This window comes from Amborella trichopoda, chromosome 5, assembly GCF_054954075.1.
Source record: "Amborella trichopoda isolate Santa Cruz 75 chromosome 5, AtrichopodaSantaCruz75HAP2 v2.0, whole genome shotgun sequence".
In the NCBI taxonomy this organism is placed as follows: domain Eukaryota; kingdom Viridiplantae; phylum Streptophyta; class Magnoliopsida; order Amborellales; family Amborellaceae; genus Amborella; species Amborella trichopoda.
In genome coordinates this window covers 44,519,048-44,537,349 of record NC_142340.1, presented here as the reverse complement: position 1 = coordinate 44,537,349, position 18,302 = coordinate 44,519,048, and the positions used below count along the sequence as shown (strand labels likewise).

Here is an 18,302-nt window from a genome sequence, read left to right as displayed (position 1 = left end):
CCAAACTTAGTAAATGTGAATTTTGGCTTGAACAAGTGACATTTTTAGGACATGTCATATCAAAGGAAGGTCTATCAGTTGATCCTTTAAAGGTTGAAGCCGTTGTTAATTGGAAACAATCGTAATGTGACTGAAGTTCGAAGCTTTTTGGGATTGGCAGGATATTACAAAAAATTTGTAGAAGGATTTTCTCGAATCGCAATCCCATTGACTCGATTGACACAGAAAAATGTCAAATTTGAGTTGACTAGTGAATGTGAGGAGAGTTTTCAAGAACTAAAAGTTCGATTAACTTCAGCACCTATTTTATCTATTCCTGAGGGGAGTGGGGGATTTGTGATTTATAGTGATGCTTCACATAAAGGTTTGGGCTGTGTATTAATGCAATATGGGAAAGTAGTGGCATATGCATCCAGACAGTTGAAAGAATATGAGAAAAAATATCCAATTCATGATTTGGAGCTAGCTGCAATAGTATTCGCTTTGAAAATATGGAGGCATTATCTATATGGTGAGCAATTCGTAATATACACGGATCATAAGAGTTTGAAATACCTTTTCTCTCAGAAGGATTTAAATATGCGGCAGATAAGATGGATGGATTTCTTAAAAGATTATGATTGTACAATCCATTATCATTCAGGAAAAGCTAACGTTGTGGCCGACGCTCTAAGTAGAAAATCTACGGGAGTTTTAGCTCATCTAATGATCCAAGAAATGCGATTGTTAGAGGAAATAGTGGATTGGCATCCAACTCCGTCCATTAATGGTGTGAGTAAGTATGATTGCCAACATTAAGGCGGAACCCCAATTAATCCAACAGATTCGATTGGCACAAAAGAAAGACCCTCAGTTTATAACAATTATAGAAGAGGTGAAGCAAGGAAAGAGAGATGAATTCTCTATAGGAAAGAGAGATGAATTCTCTATATGTAGTAAGGATTTGCTAAGATTCAAAGGCCGGGTTTGTGTCCCGAATGATGAGAGTGTAAAGAAAGCTATCTTAGAAGAAGCACATCATTCTCGTTATACGATACATCCCGAAAGTATTAAAATGCATCAGGACCTGAAAAAAACCTTTTGGTGGAATAATATGAAAAAAGAGGTAGCACTATTTGTGTCTACATGCCTAACATGCCAGTAAGTAAAAGCTGAACATCAAAGGCCCGCTGGGTTGTTGCAGCCTTTACCGGTGCCAGAATGGAAATGGGAGCACATCTCTATGGATTTTGTCTCTAGCTTGCGTAGAACAAATTCATGACATGATAGCATTTGGGTCATTGTGGACCGGTTAACCAAAGCTGCCCACTTTCTACCGATTCGCACGACGTACACTTTGGATCGACTGGCTCAGCTGTACATTAAGGAAATAGTGCGGTTGCATGGAGTTCCTGTCAGTATTGTATCAGACAGGGATACTCGGTTTACTTCTAAATTTTGGGCTAGACTACAGTCAGCCATGGGGACGAGACTCACCTTTAGTACTGCCTTTCACCCCCAAACTGATGGACAATCGGAGAGGACCATCCAAACCTTGGAAGATATGCTGAGGGCCTGTGTTATTGACCTTACAGGAAGCTGGGATGACCATTTATCCCTGATTGAGTTTGCTTATAATAATAGCTTCCAAGCCAGTATTCAGATGGCACCATATGAAGCCCTGTATGGAAGGAAATACAGGTCACCCATATGTTGGGACGAGGTTGGTGAAAGAAAGCTTTTGGAGCCCGAAATTGTCCAGGTAGCCACAGATAAAATAACATTAATTCGTGAAAGGCTCAAGACAGCTCAGTGTCGGCAAAAGAGTTATGCCGATAACCGAAGGAGAGATCTTGAATTTGAAGAAGGTGATCGAGTTTTCCTAAAAATGTCACCAATAAAGGGTATTATGAGATTCGGCAAGAAAGGAAAGTTGAGCCCACGTTACATCGGACCATTTGAAATCCTGGAAAGAATTGGAGGTGTCGCTTATAGACTTGCCTTACCACCCGAATTAGCAAATGTCCATAATGTCTTTCATGTATCTTCACTACGAAAATATCAGCCCGATCCATCCTATATCTTAAAATATGAACCTTTACCGATCAGGAAGGACCAATCCTTCATTGAGCAGCCAATTTTGATACTGGATAGAAGGGTGCAAGTGTTGCGTAACAAGGAGATTCCTTTAGTCCGTGTATTATGGCAGTACCATCCAAGAGAAGAGTCGACTTGGGAATGAGAAAACGAAATCAGAGAAAAATACCCCTATCTTTTTCAGTAATCAGGTACACAAATTTAGAGGACTAAATTTCTTTAAGGAGGGAAGAATGTAACAATCCTAAAATTTCAAAAAAAAAAAAAAAGGAGAAAATATGCTTATAAATAGGTGATGTTCTGTTTGAGTATGATGGTCCTTGGGAACCATCACTGTTTTAAAAAACTTTTGCTTTGAATTAACTTTTGCTTTGCCTTTACTTTTTTCCTTTGCCCGCTTTTGCCTTCTGCTGCTTGCAGCTGGCAGCGTCCTTTAGCGGACGTGGTTTTCGTACGATAAAAGTCTGCTTTTAACGCCACACCTCAGGTATGAGGTAGAGCGTAAGAAAACAATATAATAATACGTTATAAGAATTTAAATAGGGGATGTGAGCACTCCCACCCTAAAACAAAATTTTGAGATCTCTCTCTCTGGTCGAAACACAGTGAACTTCTCTCTCGAATCGAAATTTTTTTATCGGAAGCTCCCTCTCAAATAATTGTGGGTAAGTGACATCGTCTTCCTGAAAAATAGTCTATTTTTAATAAATAGTGATATTTCCGTCTAGGATCTTTATTTTATCAGTTTTATGTGTAAGTGACGTTATTGTCTCGAAAAATAATCCATTCTTTTTAAAAATAAAATGAAATAATTATTTCTGCTTATTATCATGAATTTTAGGCGCGATAAATTTTATGCGCACGTGACCTCATTATCTTGAAAAATAATCTTTTTAATAAAAATTGTGATATTTTATCTATGTTAGAAATTTTGAATGCTGTAAATTAGAAAAATAAATTTATTTATTTTTCTTGTCTATTGTTAAAAATAAATGTGATAATTCTGCTTTTAGTAAAATTGTGATATTTCTTTCTACTGTTTTGAATATTTAGACATTGTAAAATTCATGTGCAAATGACTGCCGTATTATTTAAAAATTGACATTTTTGCAATTGATTATAGTATTGTTGTAAAATGTTTATTTGTGAATTGATATTTCCATAAATTGTGATAATTCCGTATTCTTGAATTTTTATAAGAGTTTTTCTATACATATTAAATTGGCAATTATGCTAGAATGCCTTTACAAACTGCTACCTTTCTAAATTTGAGCCCAAAATATTTGATTGGTTATTTTTGAAATGTTATAGAGAGTGATTGTTATTAATGGTTTAAGTGAAATTCATATTAATGGTTTCAGTGATATGTTGAGTACATGATATTGCTGCTTTCGAATATTTAAAAAGATTTAGAAATAATTTAAGTATGCAAGTGGACTCATCCGGTTCGCCGGTGAGGTATAAGTGGACCTATCTGGGACGCCGGTAGGGTTTAAGTGGACTCATCCGGTACGCCGGTGAGGTATAAGTGGACCTGCAGAGATTAAGTGGACCTATCTGGGACGCCGATAGGGATTAAGTGGACCCATCAGGACGCTGATGGGGTATATAGGTGACCTACTTGGGACGCCAGTAGGGTATTTTGTGAAATCCTTTGAATTATGTACTGCCGTTAAAAGTGTTATAAGCATTTCAATTACTCGGATTATACTTAATTATGCATTTATTGAAAGTAAAACTGTTGATGCATTTCTGTTAATAGATCTCATTTTGGAAAATATTGATATCTTTCAATCATGATTATTTTTAGGATTATGATGATCACTTACTGAGTAGCCAAACTCATCAAACTATGGTAAACATTTTTTCAGGATAACTGCGGATTCATTTTGAGTGATAGTCAAGATCAACCTTGGAAGATACTGTTGTTGTACTAGCTTTCTTTATTTACTTTGTAAGACCTCGCCACTGTAAATTTGTCCTATCAATAGATGTATATATGTTTTGTCTGTCACATCTCAAGAATAACAGTACTGTAAATTCTTGGGGTGTGACAGCTACCGATCGAGTTCAGTATACTACACGAGGCATTAGAGCAACGGCTTTCGTACTAGCGCGCTCTCCCGTTGCTTGGTTGCTTGGTTCTCGCCACGACACAATGGTATAATCTAATCGCCTCACTCTGTTCAGTAAGTATAATATTAGATGTTTGAGGCCTAGCTAACGGAGTTCATATTTAATATATAAATAATATTTTATATTAAAAATATATCAATTTATATTATGCTATATTATTTAATACTATGTAATATATATTAAATATAAAATGTTAATATAATATATATATATATATATTATTTAATATATATTATTTTAATAATATCTAAATAAGGAAAAGTTTATAAGGTTGCAACATTAAAATGTAGAATTAAAGATGCACCTCAAAAATCCATCGGAAAAGGTTGTTTTAATGTTAAAAAACCCTCTAATTGATCATCCCGACATCGAGATGTATAAATATAAAAAAAATTATTTTGAGCCCCAAAAATAGTGCATCTTGCAACACATTATCTAAACCGTCCATTTTCCAGATTTTCATATGTTTCTGGATCTACATGATTTTAACCATTTTTGGAGTTCACAATTTTACAATTAGATATGAAAAATAGATTTTGGGATAATCCTACGAATTTTTTACACCAAAATTACATGCTATGATAAAAATTGGAGGTGCGGCTTAATTGGATCGTTTAAGGTCGCAACCTTATAGAAACCGCATCCTTTAAATAATGCATGTATTTATTTAACATATTTATGAAATATATTAAATTATATATATATATATATATATATATATATATATATATATATATATATATATATATATATATATATATATATATATATATGTGTGTGTGTGTGTGTGTGTGTGTGTGTGTGTGTGTGTGTGTGTATGAAATATATCTAAATCAAGTTACTACCAAACATAAGAAATTCATTACACAATGCTTTTTAAATGTGTTAAGAAATATGAAGAAAAGAAAGTTTGCAAAAGTTTTTCTTGCAAAGTATTTACATATGTAAACATTTTTCTTGGGAAAATATTTATGCATCAACCAAACGAACCTTCATGGCTGTTCCAATATTTCACGTGGAAGAATTCGCCTATGTTGTAAGGTGTGGGGATATTTTCACACCAATTGATCCTATTGCATCTTTTCAAACCAATTAGCAGCTAATTGGTGTGAAAATATTCCCACCTCTAACGTATAAGGGAATTTTCACATGAAAATATTTTTCAAAAAATATTTTTATGTGAACCTGACGTGTGAAAATTCACCCTTACAACCAAATAAAATGATAGTAACCAAAATACCTTGCATATGAACCCCATCATTTAAGCATGGTTGCATCGAGTGCTTCATGTCCATTATATTTAAGAACAAATTTCTTACATATTTTATACTTCTAAATTATTTTTACTATTTTTTTATCCTTTTTTAATAAGGTTCAACGGTAATCAGACTAGTTTTGATTGGAGATAACCGTTATAAAACCTTTCATCAATTTGGTGGCTAGTCAAATGCTGATAATGCTTCTTCACCCATGCAAACATTCTCATGCTTTTTGCATGTAAACATTCAATTGCTTTTTACATGAATGTGATGCTTTACATGAATGTGATGCTTTGTACGAGTGATTCTCCTGCCCATATATTAGAGAAGGTAAATATTGAAGGAGTAATAGATTTAAAAGTAGGTGGATGCACTTAACATTGTTCGAGCTTCATTTGCAAAACAGAGATGAATTACCTCTGCCATTATTCTACTATGACATTGGAGTAGATTGAATAAATATGAAAAATAGTTAATGCACACTACGAGGTGCCATAGCATCGTTTTCAATAGCCTCTATAACTTTAGTTTGAATTACAACTAATGGAGTGGTCCAAAATGGGTATTAGATTATTCCATTTGATTTGATTATTGATTGGTTTCCTTTATTTTGAAAAAAAAAGAGAAAATAAGAAAGAAGAGTTAAGTTGTTCGAGCAGTTTTTGTTAGGAGATTGAAATGTAGGTCTATAAGTTTACCACTTAATTTTTTATTGTATATTTTATATACATTAATCAAAAGAAAAAGTTTATATAAGGTTGTGATGCACTTCAAAAATCCATCTAAAAATATTGTTTTAATATTTTTTTGCCTACAAGTTTACCACTTAATTTTTTATTGTATATTTTGTATACATTAATCAAAAGAAAAAGTTTATATAAGGTTGTGATGCACTTCAAAAATCCATCGAAAAATATTGTTTTAATATTATTTTTTTTAAAAAAAAGCCTCTAATTGATCATCTCATGTCAATATGTATGAATATTAAAAAAAAAAAAATTTGAGTCCCACAAATAGTGCATCTTGCAACACATTATCTAGACTAACCATTTTCAAGATTTTCATATATTTATAGATCTACTTGATTTTAACTACAAATAGTGCATCTTGCAACATATTATCTAGACTAACCATTTTCAAGATTTTCATATATTTATAGATCTACTTGATTTTAACTATTTTTGGAGTTTTAAATTTTATAATTAGATATAAAAATAGATTTTCTGATAATCCTAAGAATTTTTAATAAGAAAATTATATGTTATGATAAAATTTGCAGTTAACCCTTAATTAGATTGCTTAAGGTTGCAACCTTTTAACAAAATGATATTGAAATATATGACTTTGTTTAAAATTTTACTTTATTTTTTTATTATGTATGTCCAGTTTTTTTTATTGTGTATGTCCTATACATGAACAAGATTTCCCTTCTGATGCGGCACTTCTTCCTCAATTCATTACCTTATGTTTAAAAGGATACAGTTTTTATGCGGCCAGCCGCATACGGTAGAAAAGTGGGCTCCGCAATAAATATAATTTGATCATAATTTTTAGAGAATATATAATCTTTAATCAGGAGATCATGAATATGAATTTTTTTTTTTTGAAAACTAGAAATAATAATTATATTAAAAAAATATTTGGACCGTTAGTTACAACTGTTTTTCCTTCTTTCCTCTAGTCCTTTACTTTAATTACCTATTTCAACCCACCCACCAACTTTTAGAAAAAATAAAAGAAAATTACAAAATGATATACACTATAAAATGGTGTTGAAAAATTACAAGAAAAAAGAAAAGAAAATTACAAAATGATATACACTCTAAAAAGGTGTTGAAAAATACATGTACTAAAATTGAACACATTCTTAAACTTGAACATATTCCATCTATAACTTATATCTCATATAGCAGCGAATCTATGCTCTAAATTGGGTGTTTTGCCAAAAGGAGCCAGTGTAAATTATATTCTTATGGAAAGATACTATACGCTCTCAAAAATTATTGTGTTTAGATAAATATTTCTTATGAAAAAAGTTCTTATTGGACAAAATAAATATTTCTTATGAAAACAGTTCTTATTGGAAAAAATTATTGTGCTTAGATAAATAGCGCTTGGATAAATTTCTTATAAAAACAGTTCTTATTGGCGGGGAAGCTTGCTCTGCAACCTGTGTATGCATGAACTATCCATCATTAGAAATGTCAATAAAAAATTATTGTGTTTAGATAAATATTTCTTATGAAAACAATTCTTATCGGAGAAAATTATTGTGATTAGTTAAATATTTCTTATGAACACATTATGGGAAAGGACGATTCTTATAAGTAAGGAAGCTTGCTTTGTATGCATGACCGAAGTATCCATCGTTCGAAGAAATGGCAATCCTGGCATGAACACAACTGGAGTATCCATCATTAGAAATAGCCATCCTTGTTTCTCTTTCAACCTATTTATGTATCAACACAATTGGAGTATCCATCATTAGAAATGGCAATCCTTGGAAATGGCTATCTTTGGTTTTCCTTATTTCTTGGAAATGGCTATCCTTGGTTTTCTTTATTTCTTCTTAAACCTGTTTATGTATTTCCTTATTTCTAACACAACTGAAATATGCATCATTAGAAATGGCAATCCTTGGTTTTCACGTGAAAAAGAGTGATCTTTCTCATATGAACATCGTGACAACCCCCTCCTATAACTTTTTTTTTAGTTGTGATCAATGTTTTAAAATCGGGAATCAAATTTTGATCACCCACCACACTATTGATCTACATTCATTAAATCGGTAGAAAAGCAGCAAAAATAATTAATAATTAATAAAATACTCATATCAGCAGTTCCATAGAGACGGATCACCAGTTCACCAATTTCAATTTAGATCGACCATTCCCAATCTGAATCACTATGTTTTAATAAACTAATTTTTCCAAAAGATGAGCTTTTCCACCAAGAGCACCAGATAAATCCTTCAGAACCTTACTGATTTTTTAACAGAGCCAAGAGGTTTTCCACCAAGAGGACCAGGTCTATCCTTGAGAACCTTGGTGTTTATGTTACGACCTTCTATGCGCTGAAATACTTTTTTAGATGTTTTATCTCAAGGGTAGAATTGAAACACCCTTGAATTAAGCAACAGAAAAGTTAATCCCATAAAGATTACCCTATTTATAATCCCATAAAGATTACCCTATTTGTATTATGGGTGTGGTTGGTAGAATTGAAACACCCTTGAATTAAGCAAGGGATAACTAATCCCATAGAGATTACCCTATTTGTATTATAGGTGTGGTTTGTATAAAGGATAAGGCCGTAAACAATTAAAGCAAACGCACCCTTGAACAACGTCAAAATATATTATTTCAGTTTTTGATGGCTTGAAAATTCATATCTCCAATAGTAAAATTTAGAGATTAAAAAATAGTGTTAGATCAAACAGATCTGTGAACCCTTGAAATTATTGAAAATTGTCGTGCACTATTTTCAAGACTTAAAATCCATTTTTCTCATGTCCATACATTTGAGGTCAAGATGTATGATCGACTTGGGCGTTTTTCAGAATCAAAACAACCCTCTTCCAATGAAATTTTGATGTACGCCTTAATTTGATGGTTTACGGCCTCATCCTTATATGAACTTTTTCCTTATATTAGAGGCCCTCCAAGTTGTGTGCCGTCTCCCTTTCACCTATTCGAAAGCGAGAAGCTCTTATAAGAGTTCTAAATGTGCATGCAAAGTTTTATGTGCTTTCCATTGGAGGGAACCATAAACCATAGTAAACATGCCATTGAGTTTTCAAGGAAAATAAGAATTTCCCTCTAAATTGAGAGTGAGAGAGAGAGAGCCGTTCTCAATAGGAACGAGTATTTCCCAAGATGGAAATGACAATGTTTTGTAAAGAAAAGGTAAAAACTCATCAAAATATTAAAGAGACGAACCATTTAACCTTTTACACATTTGCAACTATTGTAATTCTTGATCATGCGTCTTTTCATTGGTATTTTGAAATTCTATCAGTTAAGAATGTTAAATAGTTCATCTAATGAATATTTGGATAAACTTCCCAAAAATTGACAATGGCTAGAAAGGTGTGAGCGAATTATAAGCTGAACAGCAAACATGGAGAAGTTTGGTCTCAAAAATATTATGACATTCAACAGTATACACAAACTTGCGTTGTTGACAAAATTTGCGGAAGTGTGTGTTCCTATACGCAAATTCAGGCTCAATCGAAACCTCACAGACCATTCCAAACTCTTTTTATCTTTCTTTCGCCTTTCCCACTCTTCACCCATCGTCATCCACCTTTTTAAGGTTTCAGCATAAAGATAGGCACGGCACCAAGATTCTATTCTTTTGGCGAGTATTCATTCGCAAACTCTTTATTAAGTTGTTCTCGTGATTCCGTTTTCGCAGCAACCATGACATCGTCAAGGAAGCTTCTTTGAGGGAATTCCTGCGGCACAAGGCTCTGATAGTTCTCAAATTGTTCTTCTGCTTCTTTTTTCTTGTCTAGTAGGCTGTAAATGATTCCCTGGAAGAAAAAACCCATAAATGATGATCTCTATATCCATTGAAATACATGTAAATAATAAATACATAGTACACATTGAAATACATGTAAATAATAAATACATTGTAGACATTGGTGACCTATATGATTAGATGCATGTAATTATTTCTATATAGATTTATAGGCACAGATATAATTGAATATGTGTGTGCAAGCATGCATGAAGGAAAACATTTGGTCCAGCCACAACAACAGTATTCGCCCTCCCCTATCCCTATTTTGGGAAACTTATTTGCATTTGAATCACCCCAAATTTGGGGCACTGACTTCCTCGGGCTCCTAGGGAGGAGCAAAGAAAGACTGCGATTAAAAATCTCGGCAAAAAACCAGAAATGGTTTCTCTCGGGCTCTTCGGGCTGAGCAAAGAAAGACTGCGATTAAAAATCTCGGCAAAAAACCAGAAAATGGCGGTCCATTTTAGGAAGAAAAAATGGTATTTGATCAATGCCCTAGGGTGATTCCAGATGAACAACTTAAAGGGAAAAAATGAAACGCAAAAACCAGAAAATGGCTGTCCATTTTAGGAAGAAAAAATGGTGTTTGATCAAATGCCCTAGGGTCATTCCCGATGAACAACTTAAAGGGAAAACAATGAAACTGAAAAACAAAAATGAAACTGAGTCCTCGGAGGAATGCACTTCCTGCACATTCTCCAGGGTGTCACACATTCTCCAGGGTGTCATAGAATGTATTTATGGCTTCTTCATTGGATCTTGAGGGTGTCACAGAATGTATTTATGGGCTTCTTCATTGGGTCCATACCATTGTCGAGGGTATCACAGAACGTATTTATGGCTTCTTCTTTGGATCTCGAGGGTGTCACAGAATGTAGTTATGGGCTTCTTCATTGGGCTCATTGGGTCCAAGAAAATGTGTGACATGGTGCAAAACAAACATCACCAATGCCACCAAAATGGGGGGTCGCCCATGACCAGACCAAATGTTTTACCATGCATGGATAAGTATGTGTCTACCCATGTGTCTCTCGCATTTTATGTTGCATTTTTCCATGTCTAACATATATGCATCACTTTACCCTAATGGTCATCTGTAACCACATGCTGTGAACATATCAGTTCACATGATAATGGTTATTTGTAACCACACGCTGTGCACACATCAGTTCACATGATGTATGTGTGCTTGCATCTTAATATTAGTAAAACAATCAATATAAGAAATACATTATAAATTAACAGCAATGGAAGACAGAAGGCAAGAAAGTAGAATAAAACTGAAGAAGAATACTCAAATCAAATGATAACACGAGAAAATGAGGAAAGCAAAAGTCACGATAAACAGGAAAAAGCAATTAGTTGGAACAAATAGAGCAACATAAGCAAAAGAGACAAATTAGGTGTTAAAGATAGAGATTTCTTTATTTGAAGTACATCCAATGGGGACAAGTATAGAGAGCATTCATCAAGGCCATTTTACACTTACCTGACAAAGATATGGCCGGAAATCTCGAGGGTCCTCATTGACCAAATCTTGGAATTTCTTCAAGCCCTCTTCCAACTCCCCCTGAATATTGAATATTTAAATATGCACAATAATGTTCATGTACATGAATAGTCGTAAGCCCTCTTCCAACTCCCCTGAATATTTAAATATGCACATATGTACATGAATAGTCGTAAGCCCTCTTCCAACTCCCCTGAATATTTAAATATGCCCACTAATGTTCATGTACATGAATAATCATATGTACAAGCATTATGGGCATAGAGACGAACATACATAAATACATGAATGCATATTTTCACAGATAAGAGTTGTGCATACCTCAAAAACGCACACAAACACATACACACACAGAGACAGGTGTGCGTGAGAGAGAGAGCAGAGGGGGGGAAGGGGGGGAAGGGAGGGGGAAGAGAGAGGCATCTAAGGCAATAGTACCTCAGATCACTCAAATACTACCTTCACAACGTGCATTTGTGCAATCAAAATTTTAATGTTCCGCTCCTCAGTAACCCTGTTCTCACGCCGAGCCTGGACCAAAGCCTTATCCAACATTTCGGAAGCAGCAGGACCTTCCCCTTTTCTGTGCAACACCAACGCCAACCCCTAAAAGAGAGAATCTTAAGTTTCTTGAAGACTCATTCAAATACAAAACCATGCTCCAGGAGCGTATATTAAACTAATCCTTGAGTTTTACATTGATTAGAGAAAAAATTAAAGCCCAGTTACACTCTTTTTATGGTATACGAAGCATATAATACTTGAGGCCACCAAAAATAAAAATATGAAAGCCACTAGACTAAAATGGATAGCTTCAATCCTTTTAAAAGCTTTAATCAGTTTTCATTTTACAAGCAGATGAACTATTAACATGTGTAGGACCTGATTTGGTCAAGTTTTCTTGAGATGCTTAGTGACAACAAAATAACTGCACATGGTGTCATGGAAATCAGCTGGCAAAGAAAATCATCTCTACTTCACACATCTGACTCAGATTGGACAGAAAACATGCTTAAGAAAAAGCTTCCTCTCATATGCATTCATTCACTAGCTTCCTCTCAGACTGGCCCTGAGCCTAGCCTTACCGGGTGTGATAGAGACTCTTAAAAAGATATAGAGAAAGAAAATGAAATGGTGAGACTCTGCCAAGACACTTAAAAATACAAGAAAATTGTGAGATGGGCTAAGACATTCTGGGTATCTGAGCACTGCATGCTAGTCTTTGGGCTATTTCAAATGCATAGATATGCGAATCAGAGATGCCAATTCCCAAAGGTGGTCTTTCAGACACAATACATCTGCCTAACATTTAAATGAGAGGAGGTGGGAGTTTGAGGGACATTTAGTACTTTCCAATGACATTTCAGAAAAAAAGAAAAGAAAATAATCCTAATAAAAAATAAAGATCAAGTAGAAGTGTCTAAAACATACATGGCCAACCCAGCATGTCAACATGCACTTTTTTTGGACATGTGTGTCCAAATCACAAATGCTTGGAAGCTCAATTTGGTGTGAGGATGGTGCTATGGTAAGAAATTTTGCAGGACTATTTTACAAGGACAGCACAAGGGCCGAATCCTCAATGTAGTGATCAGTAAAATAGCAAGAATGCAAGGGAGACACCAAAGACTGCACCAAGAAAACATAGCAGATAATAGCATACTTCAATTCATTCTTTTCTTTTTTCTTTTTTTTTTAAAAGTGTTAACTGTTCTATTAGTAAAGGTACAGGAGATACAGAAAATGGGCTACCCACAAGCCAGGAGCACCATACCAAAAAATAGGCAACCCACCGAGTGGGAGCCTATACAAAAATGAAACTGACCTGAAAAGGTTGCCCTATACAAAAAACCAGTAAAGTTTAAACAAGTCGACAAGATATAAACAGAGAGATACAAAAGTCTTCTCATGGCTAAGACGAGGATCCCAAAAAATCAAACTGTTGTAGGCTCCATCTTTAGCGAGGTTGTCCGCCTTGGCGTTGGATCAGGCCCAAGTAATAACATTCTTAGTGTCTCCCTCTATAATCAAAGGCTCGCTCCAAAGGGGATTGAAGAGTTTGAGGCCTTCCAAGAGGACCAAGGACCAGGCTGACTGGGAGTCCACATGACCGGTGTGCTTGGCAAAGGAGGCCAGGACTTGTCCGTTTTGGTCCCTGAAGATCAACCAACGCCTGCTGGGCCAGGGTTGCCAAGGGAGCAACCATCGAAGTTCAGCTTGGTCTGTCCCTCAGGAGGTGGGGATCAGCAGGGGGCCCGAGGGTTACGAGGTGATCTATTGTGGAACAAGGCTAGCCATTTCTGGAGGAAAGCTGCTGATGGGTAGCCTTCGAACCATTTATAGTTGGTAGCCCAGTAGGTAACCGATGATGTGATCTTGTAGATGAGAGCAGCTAGCAAACACTTTTCTCCTTGGAAGATTCTACTATTTCTTTCAATCCAGATGACCCAAATGGTAGCTGCTACTAAGGTTTTCTACAGCTACTGGCTTTGGGCCATGGAATCGATTGTATTGAGCGAAAAAGGGCAGGATTGGAAGGTGAGGTGACCCAGTGCCAGTTGAACAGTTGGAGGGATGCTCCCCATATAGCATGAGCCAGGGGGAAATGGAGGAATAGGTAGCCGTTGCTTTCTCCGTCAACCAGGCACACATCACACCTATTGGGTATTGGTAACACTCTTTTTGGGAGTTGGTCGACTGTGAGGGCCCTTTCAGCCAAGGGAAACCAGTTAAAGACTTGGATTTTGGGAGGGGGCGAGGCTAATAGAGGACCAAGCTTGAGCAATAATAGAAGTGGGAGAGAGAGGGAAGGTGGGTGGCATAAGCAGCATTTTGTAGAGAGAGGAGACAGAGAAGGATCCCGAAGGTGATGGGCTCCAGATAATTTGGTCGGGGCCACTGGGGGCAAGAAGTGGAAGAGGGCTGAAAATTTGAGAAATTCGGCTGTTTCAGAATCAATGACAGCTCTTCTGAATGAGGGATTCCAAGCTCTCGAGAGACCCGTAGTAGGCATTTCATCAGCCATTGTAGAGTTTTGGTTTAGAGTTATGGAAAAAAGAGAGGGGAAGAGGTTCTTGAGGGGGGTTATGGCCTATCCACAAGTCGGACAAGAAGCTACCCGACGCCCCCCTCAGGGATGAAAATGAATAAGACTATGGAATAGGTTAAGGGAGCTTAAAAAGGATTTCCAGGTCCCCGAGGCCCTGCTGGAAGGCCTACATTTAGGGAACCAGGCAGATGAGTCGAGTCGATATTTGTTTCAGAAGTTGGTTCTCCTGGCTCGCCAATCCCCACCACCATTTGCCAAGCAATGAAGATGTTTCCTTAATTGCCGAATCATGAGGCGTCCTAACTGTTGGGGCTAGCATACTTTGTCCCAATAGATGAGATGGTACTTTCTCGTGCCGGATTCGCCTGACCACAAGAAATTTCTCATCAATTGCTCCAGGCGGGTGGTGACCACCACATGCATATGGAAAAAGGATATAAGGTACAAATGGATATTAGATATGCAGCCTTGATGAGAGTAATCCTACCAGCTAATGAGAGAAAGTGTCCTTTCCAACCTGCCAATCGACGGTCTACTTTGTCGATGATATAGACCATAATCTCATCTTGGGTTTTCCAAGGCACCAAGGCATACCCAGGTAGTTAACATCTCGACCTGACAACCCCAACCGGTGGCAAGAATATGCGTGACTTGCAAATTCATAGCCATTCCAATAATCTTAGATTTAGCGGTGTTTACTTTGAAACCCGTAGTGAACTCAAAACATTTGAGGAAGAAGCGGAGGGATTCCAGCTCCTGATGAGAGGCGCCAAGGAATACTAAGGTGTCGTCGGTATATTGTAGGTGGGTAATGACCGGGCCTCGCAAGCCACAATTGAATCCATTCAGCTGACTGGATCGAAACATACGGGTGATGGATTGGCTGAAAACCTTGGCCACTATAGCAAACAAGAAAGGGGAGAGGGGGTCTCCCTGCCGGGGGACCCTTGGACGAAGGGAAGTAATCCTTGGGTGACCCATTGATGAGTATGGAGAAATGCAGTTGCGAATAACAGCCTTCTATCCAATCTCTCCATCGAACTCCAAACCCCATTCTGTAGAGGGTCTCATCCAGAATACGCTAGTTGACATTGTCACATGATTTTTCCCAGTTGATTTTAAAAATTATCCCCAGGAACTTAGCTAGGTGCCTAGAGTGGATGCTTTCGTAACTTCCACATTCATTCTTAATCACCAATTACTTCATCTTCCAAATAACTGACTCCAATTTCAACTGATTTGACATAAAAGGCCTTTGACTAGAGCTTTACAGGAACAATTCGAGTATTCAAGACGCTATATGATTGTTCTACTTCTTTTATAGTAGGAAGGAGTGGGATATATGAATATATACAAACTTCTGAATAATCAAATGCAAATTCTATACATGCCGTTCATCTCAAATATAGGATTTAGGTCACTGAATGCTCATTGAATCCATTCCTAGTCATCTTAAAATCTTAACCACTGGGCTTAATCTTAAGAATCAAATAGTCATGTACAAATTAAAGGAATCTGAGTAGTGAGAGGTTAAGCTATGCTAGATCAAAAATCTTATATAATTAAACTATGTTAAATCAAAGATCGCTATAGTAGTTTGGCATCATAGAAATAAGAAATTGCCACTTTGGAACTAGTGTTTGATCTATTTATATCTAGGAATAAGACATTTCATCAATTACAGTTATACTCTGCCATTGTTTAGAAATCCAATTCAAAGGTTTATCAAAATTAATACAATTTTGAGAAAACAATTTTGCATGAGCACTCTTCTGCCAAGAAATTCAGTAATGTTGTTTCACTATTCTTCAAGAAATAGAAATAATAACATACCATGTTTAGGGTTAAAAACTCACTAGTCATCATCACTTGCAGAGCATTGAACAAATCAACAAACCAATTTCCATTTTCTAAACACTTCTCCCAACTTCTCAATGAAGAATTGACAAAACAGTTCAAATAAATATATATAAAGCAAACAAAACAGCGATCAATGAATACTTAAAAACATTTTTCTTTTATAGAAACATTACCAATAATCATTACTTGCCTACCAACCCGAATTTCCACAAAAAATTTATTCCATATCTTCAATTACATCATCATCATCATCATTTCAGCCTTTTCCAATATCTTCAATTATATAAAAACTAAATAAATAGTCATTTTTTTGAGGAATACTAAAAAAAGAGTCATTTGAAGCATACAAGCAACCCTAGGCATAAAATCATTAGTTGAGAGAATAATGAAACTTTAAGTTTTGGAGAATCATACATGCAAAGCTCTAAGGAGCAACGGGTTCTCTTCAAGGATCTCCTTGAACAACCTCTTGGCCTTACTCAACTGCCCCATCAACTCATAAGACAGGGCCTGTATAAGCCTCCACTCCACTTCACCTGGTTCAACCTCTCTCAATCTCTCAACATATTTGATAGCTTCTTTGGTTTTCCCTTCTCTCATTTTCCCATACAAAAGCACCTTAAGAGCCTCAACATCTTGAGGGTTTCTCCTCAAAATGTCCACGTAAAGTTCATCATCAAAATTCCCTTTCTCAAAATCAATTGTCTCCTCTAATGGAGCCTGAGCATTGGTTTTTATGGGCTCTACCATTGAAGGGCTGCGAAACCTTCGCATAAATAGAATGCCTCCCACAAAGACAAGAACAAGAGCCCCACCTAACCTCTTTAGGCCAGAGAGCTTAGAGCGTTGTGGGTTTTCAGCTCTAATCTTACTGAATCTAGGTTGCCATGAAAATAGATTAGAGGAAGTGGAAATGGGTACCAGGAAAGATGAGGTTTTGCGGTCGGTTTTAGAAAGAGACAAGGCTTTGGAATCTAAGAGAAAGTGAGTGTTGGGGTAAGAGACAGAGAGAAAGGTTTTGGGTAGGTAAAAATTGATCAATTTCTGGTGAGTTGTACATGATATACAGTGTATCTGCAACATGGGGTTGATTGAAATGGTCTTCATGGCCTTAAACCCTAACTAAAACCTAAGTCCAACAGAAATGGGGCACAAATATCGCCCTGAACACAAATTTCTTGATGTATTTTTGCTCTGTTCATTAAAACTCGCTCTACAACTTAGAAGTAGACTGACTGTAAAAACTCTTTATAAATGGGTTGAGCTTAGTTTCAAACAAAAACAAAATCAAGTAAATTAATGCAAGGAAACACAAAATTACCCCCAATCTTTCTACATTTTACTGAAAAAAAAGAAAGATTACTGGGTCTCTAAAAGACAGTCGTTTAGAACAATTAGGCCTACCCACTTACAGGAGAAATAATGCTCAGTCCATTATGCGTCCTTCTCCCCATTCACAGAAGGAAAATGGTAAAACCAAACATTGGGGTCATGTCTTAATTGATGGAAATACACGAGTAAGCTCGTAGCAGTCACAAGTTGATGTAGGAAAACTTATCGAAGGAGAAGGTTTATATAAGGATGTAAATTTGTACCATAGAATTAAGGAGGACATCAAAAAGTTAGTAGGAAATAATGTCTTTTAAGTTTGAAAATCTTCCAATTGATCATATCTACTCTAAGATGTACGGATATAAAAATAAATAAAAAATTAGAACTTTAAAAATAGTTCATATGGTAATAAGTTATCTTGACGGCACATCTTTAAAATTTTCGTGTATTTTTAGATATGTTCGATTCATACTTTTTTAAGATTTTTAAATTTTATAATTAAGGTTGAATGTAAATTTTCAAGTCATCAAAAGGTTTCTAACCAGGAACTACT

The 18,302-nt window shown here is 36.0% G+C and overlaps 1 protein-coding gene across 5 annotated transcripts; it reads right to left on the bottom strand.

The window, feature by feature from the left end:
* Positions 1 to 9,591: 9,591 nt before the first annotated feature.
* On the bottom strand, positions 9,592 to 17,963 carry LOC18432016 (Tetratricopeptide repeat (TPR)-like superfamily protein). Of its 5 annotated transcripts, none has more exons than XR_016056425.1 (4): positions 16,832 to 17,963; positions 11,830 to 12,114; positions 11,488 to 11,642; positions 9,592 to 10,005 (listed from the first exon to the last, which is right to left on the bottom strand). XR_016056425.1 is itself a non-coding variant. In XM_006842127.4 (4 exons), the coding sequence occupies exons 1-4, from the start codon at positions 17,522 to 17,524 to the stop codon at positions 9,820 to 9,822; spliced, it is 1,107 nt and encodes a 368-aa protein (XP_006842190.2). In that variant the 5' UTR covers positions 17,525 to 17,963; the 3' UTR covers positions 9,592 to 9,819. The 5 variants fall into 5 exon arrangements, 2 of the variants coding, with proteins under 2 accessions (XP_006842190.2, XP_088724367.1); XR_002280575.2 differs by having other exon boundaries at positions 11,488 to 11,701; positions 11,968 to 12,114; XR_016056424.1 differs by having other exon boundaries at positions 11,968 to 12,114.
* Positions 17,964 to 18,302: the final 339 nt, after the last annotated feature.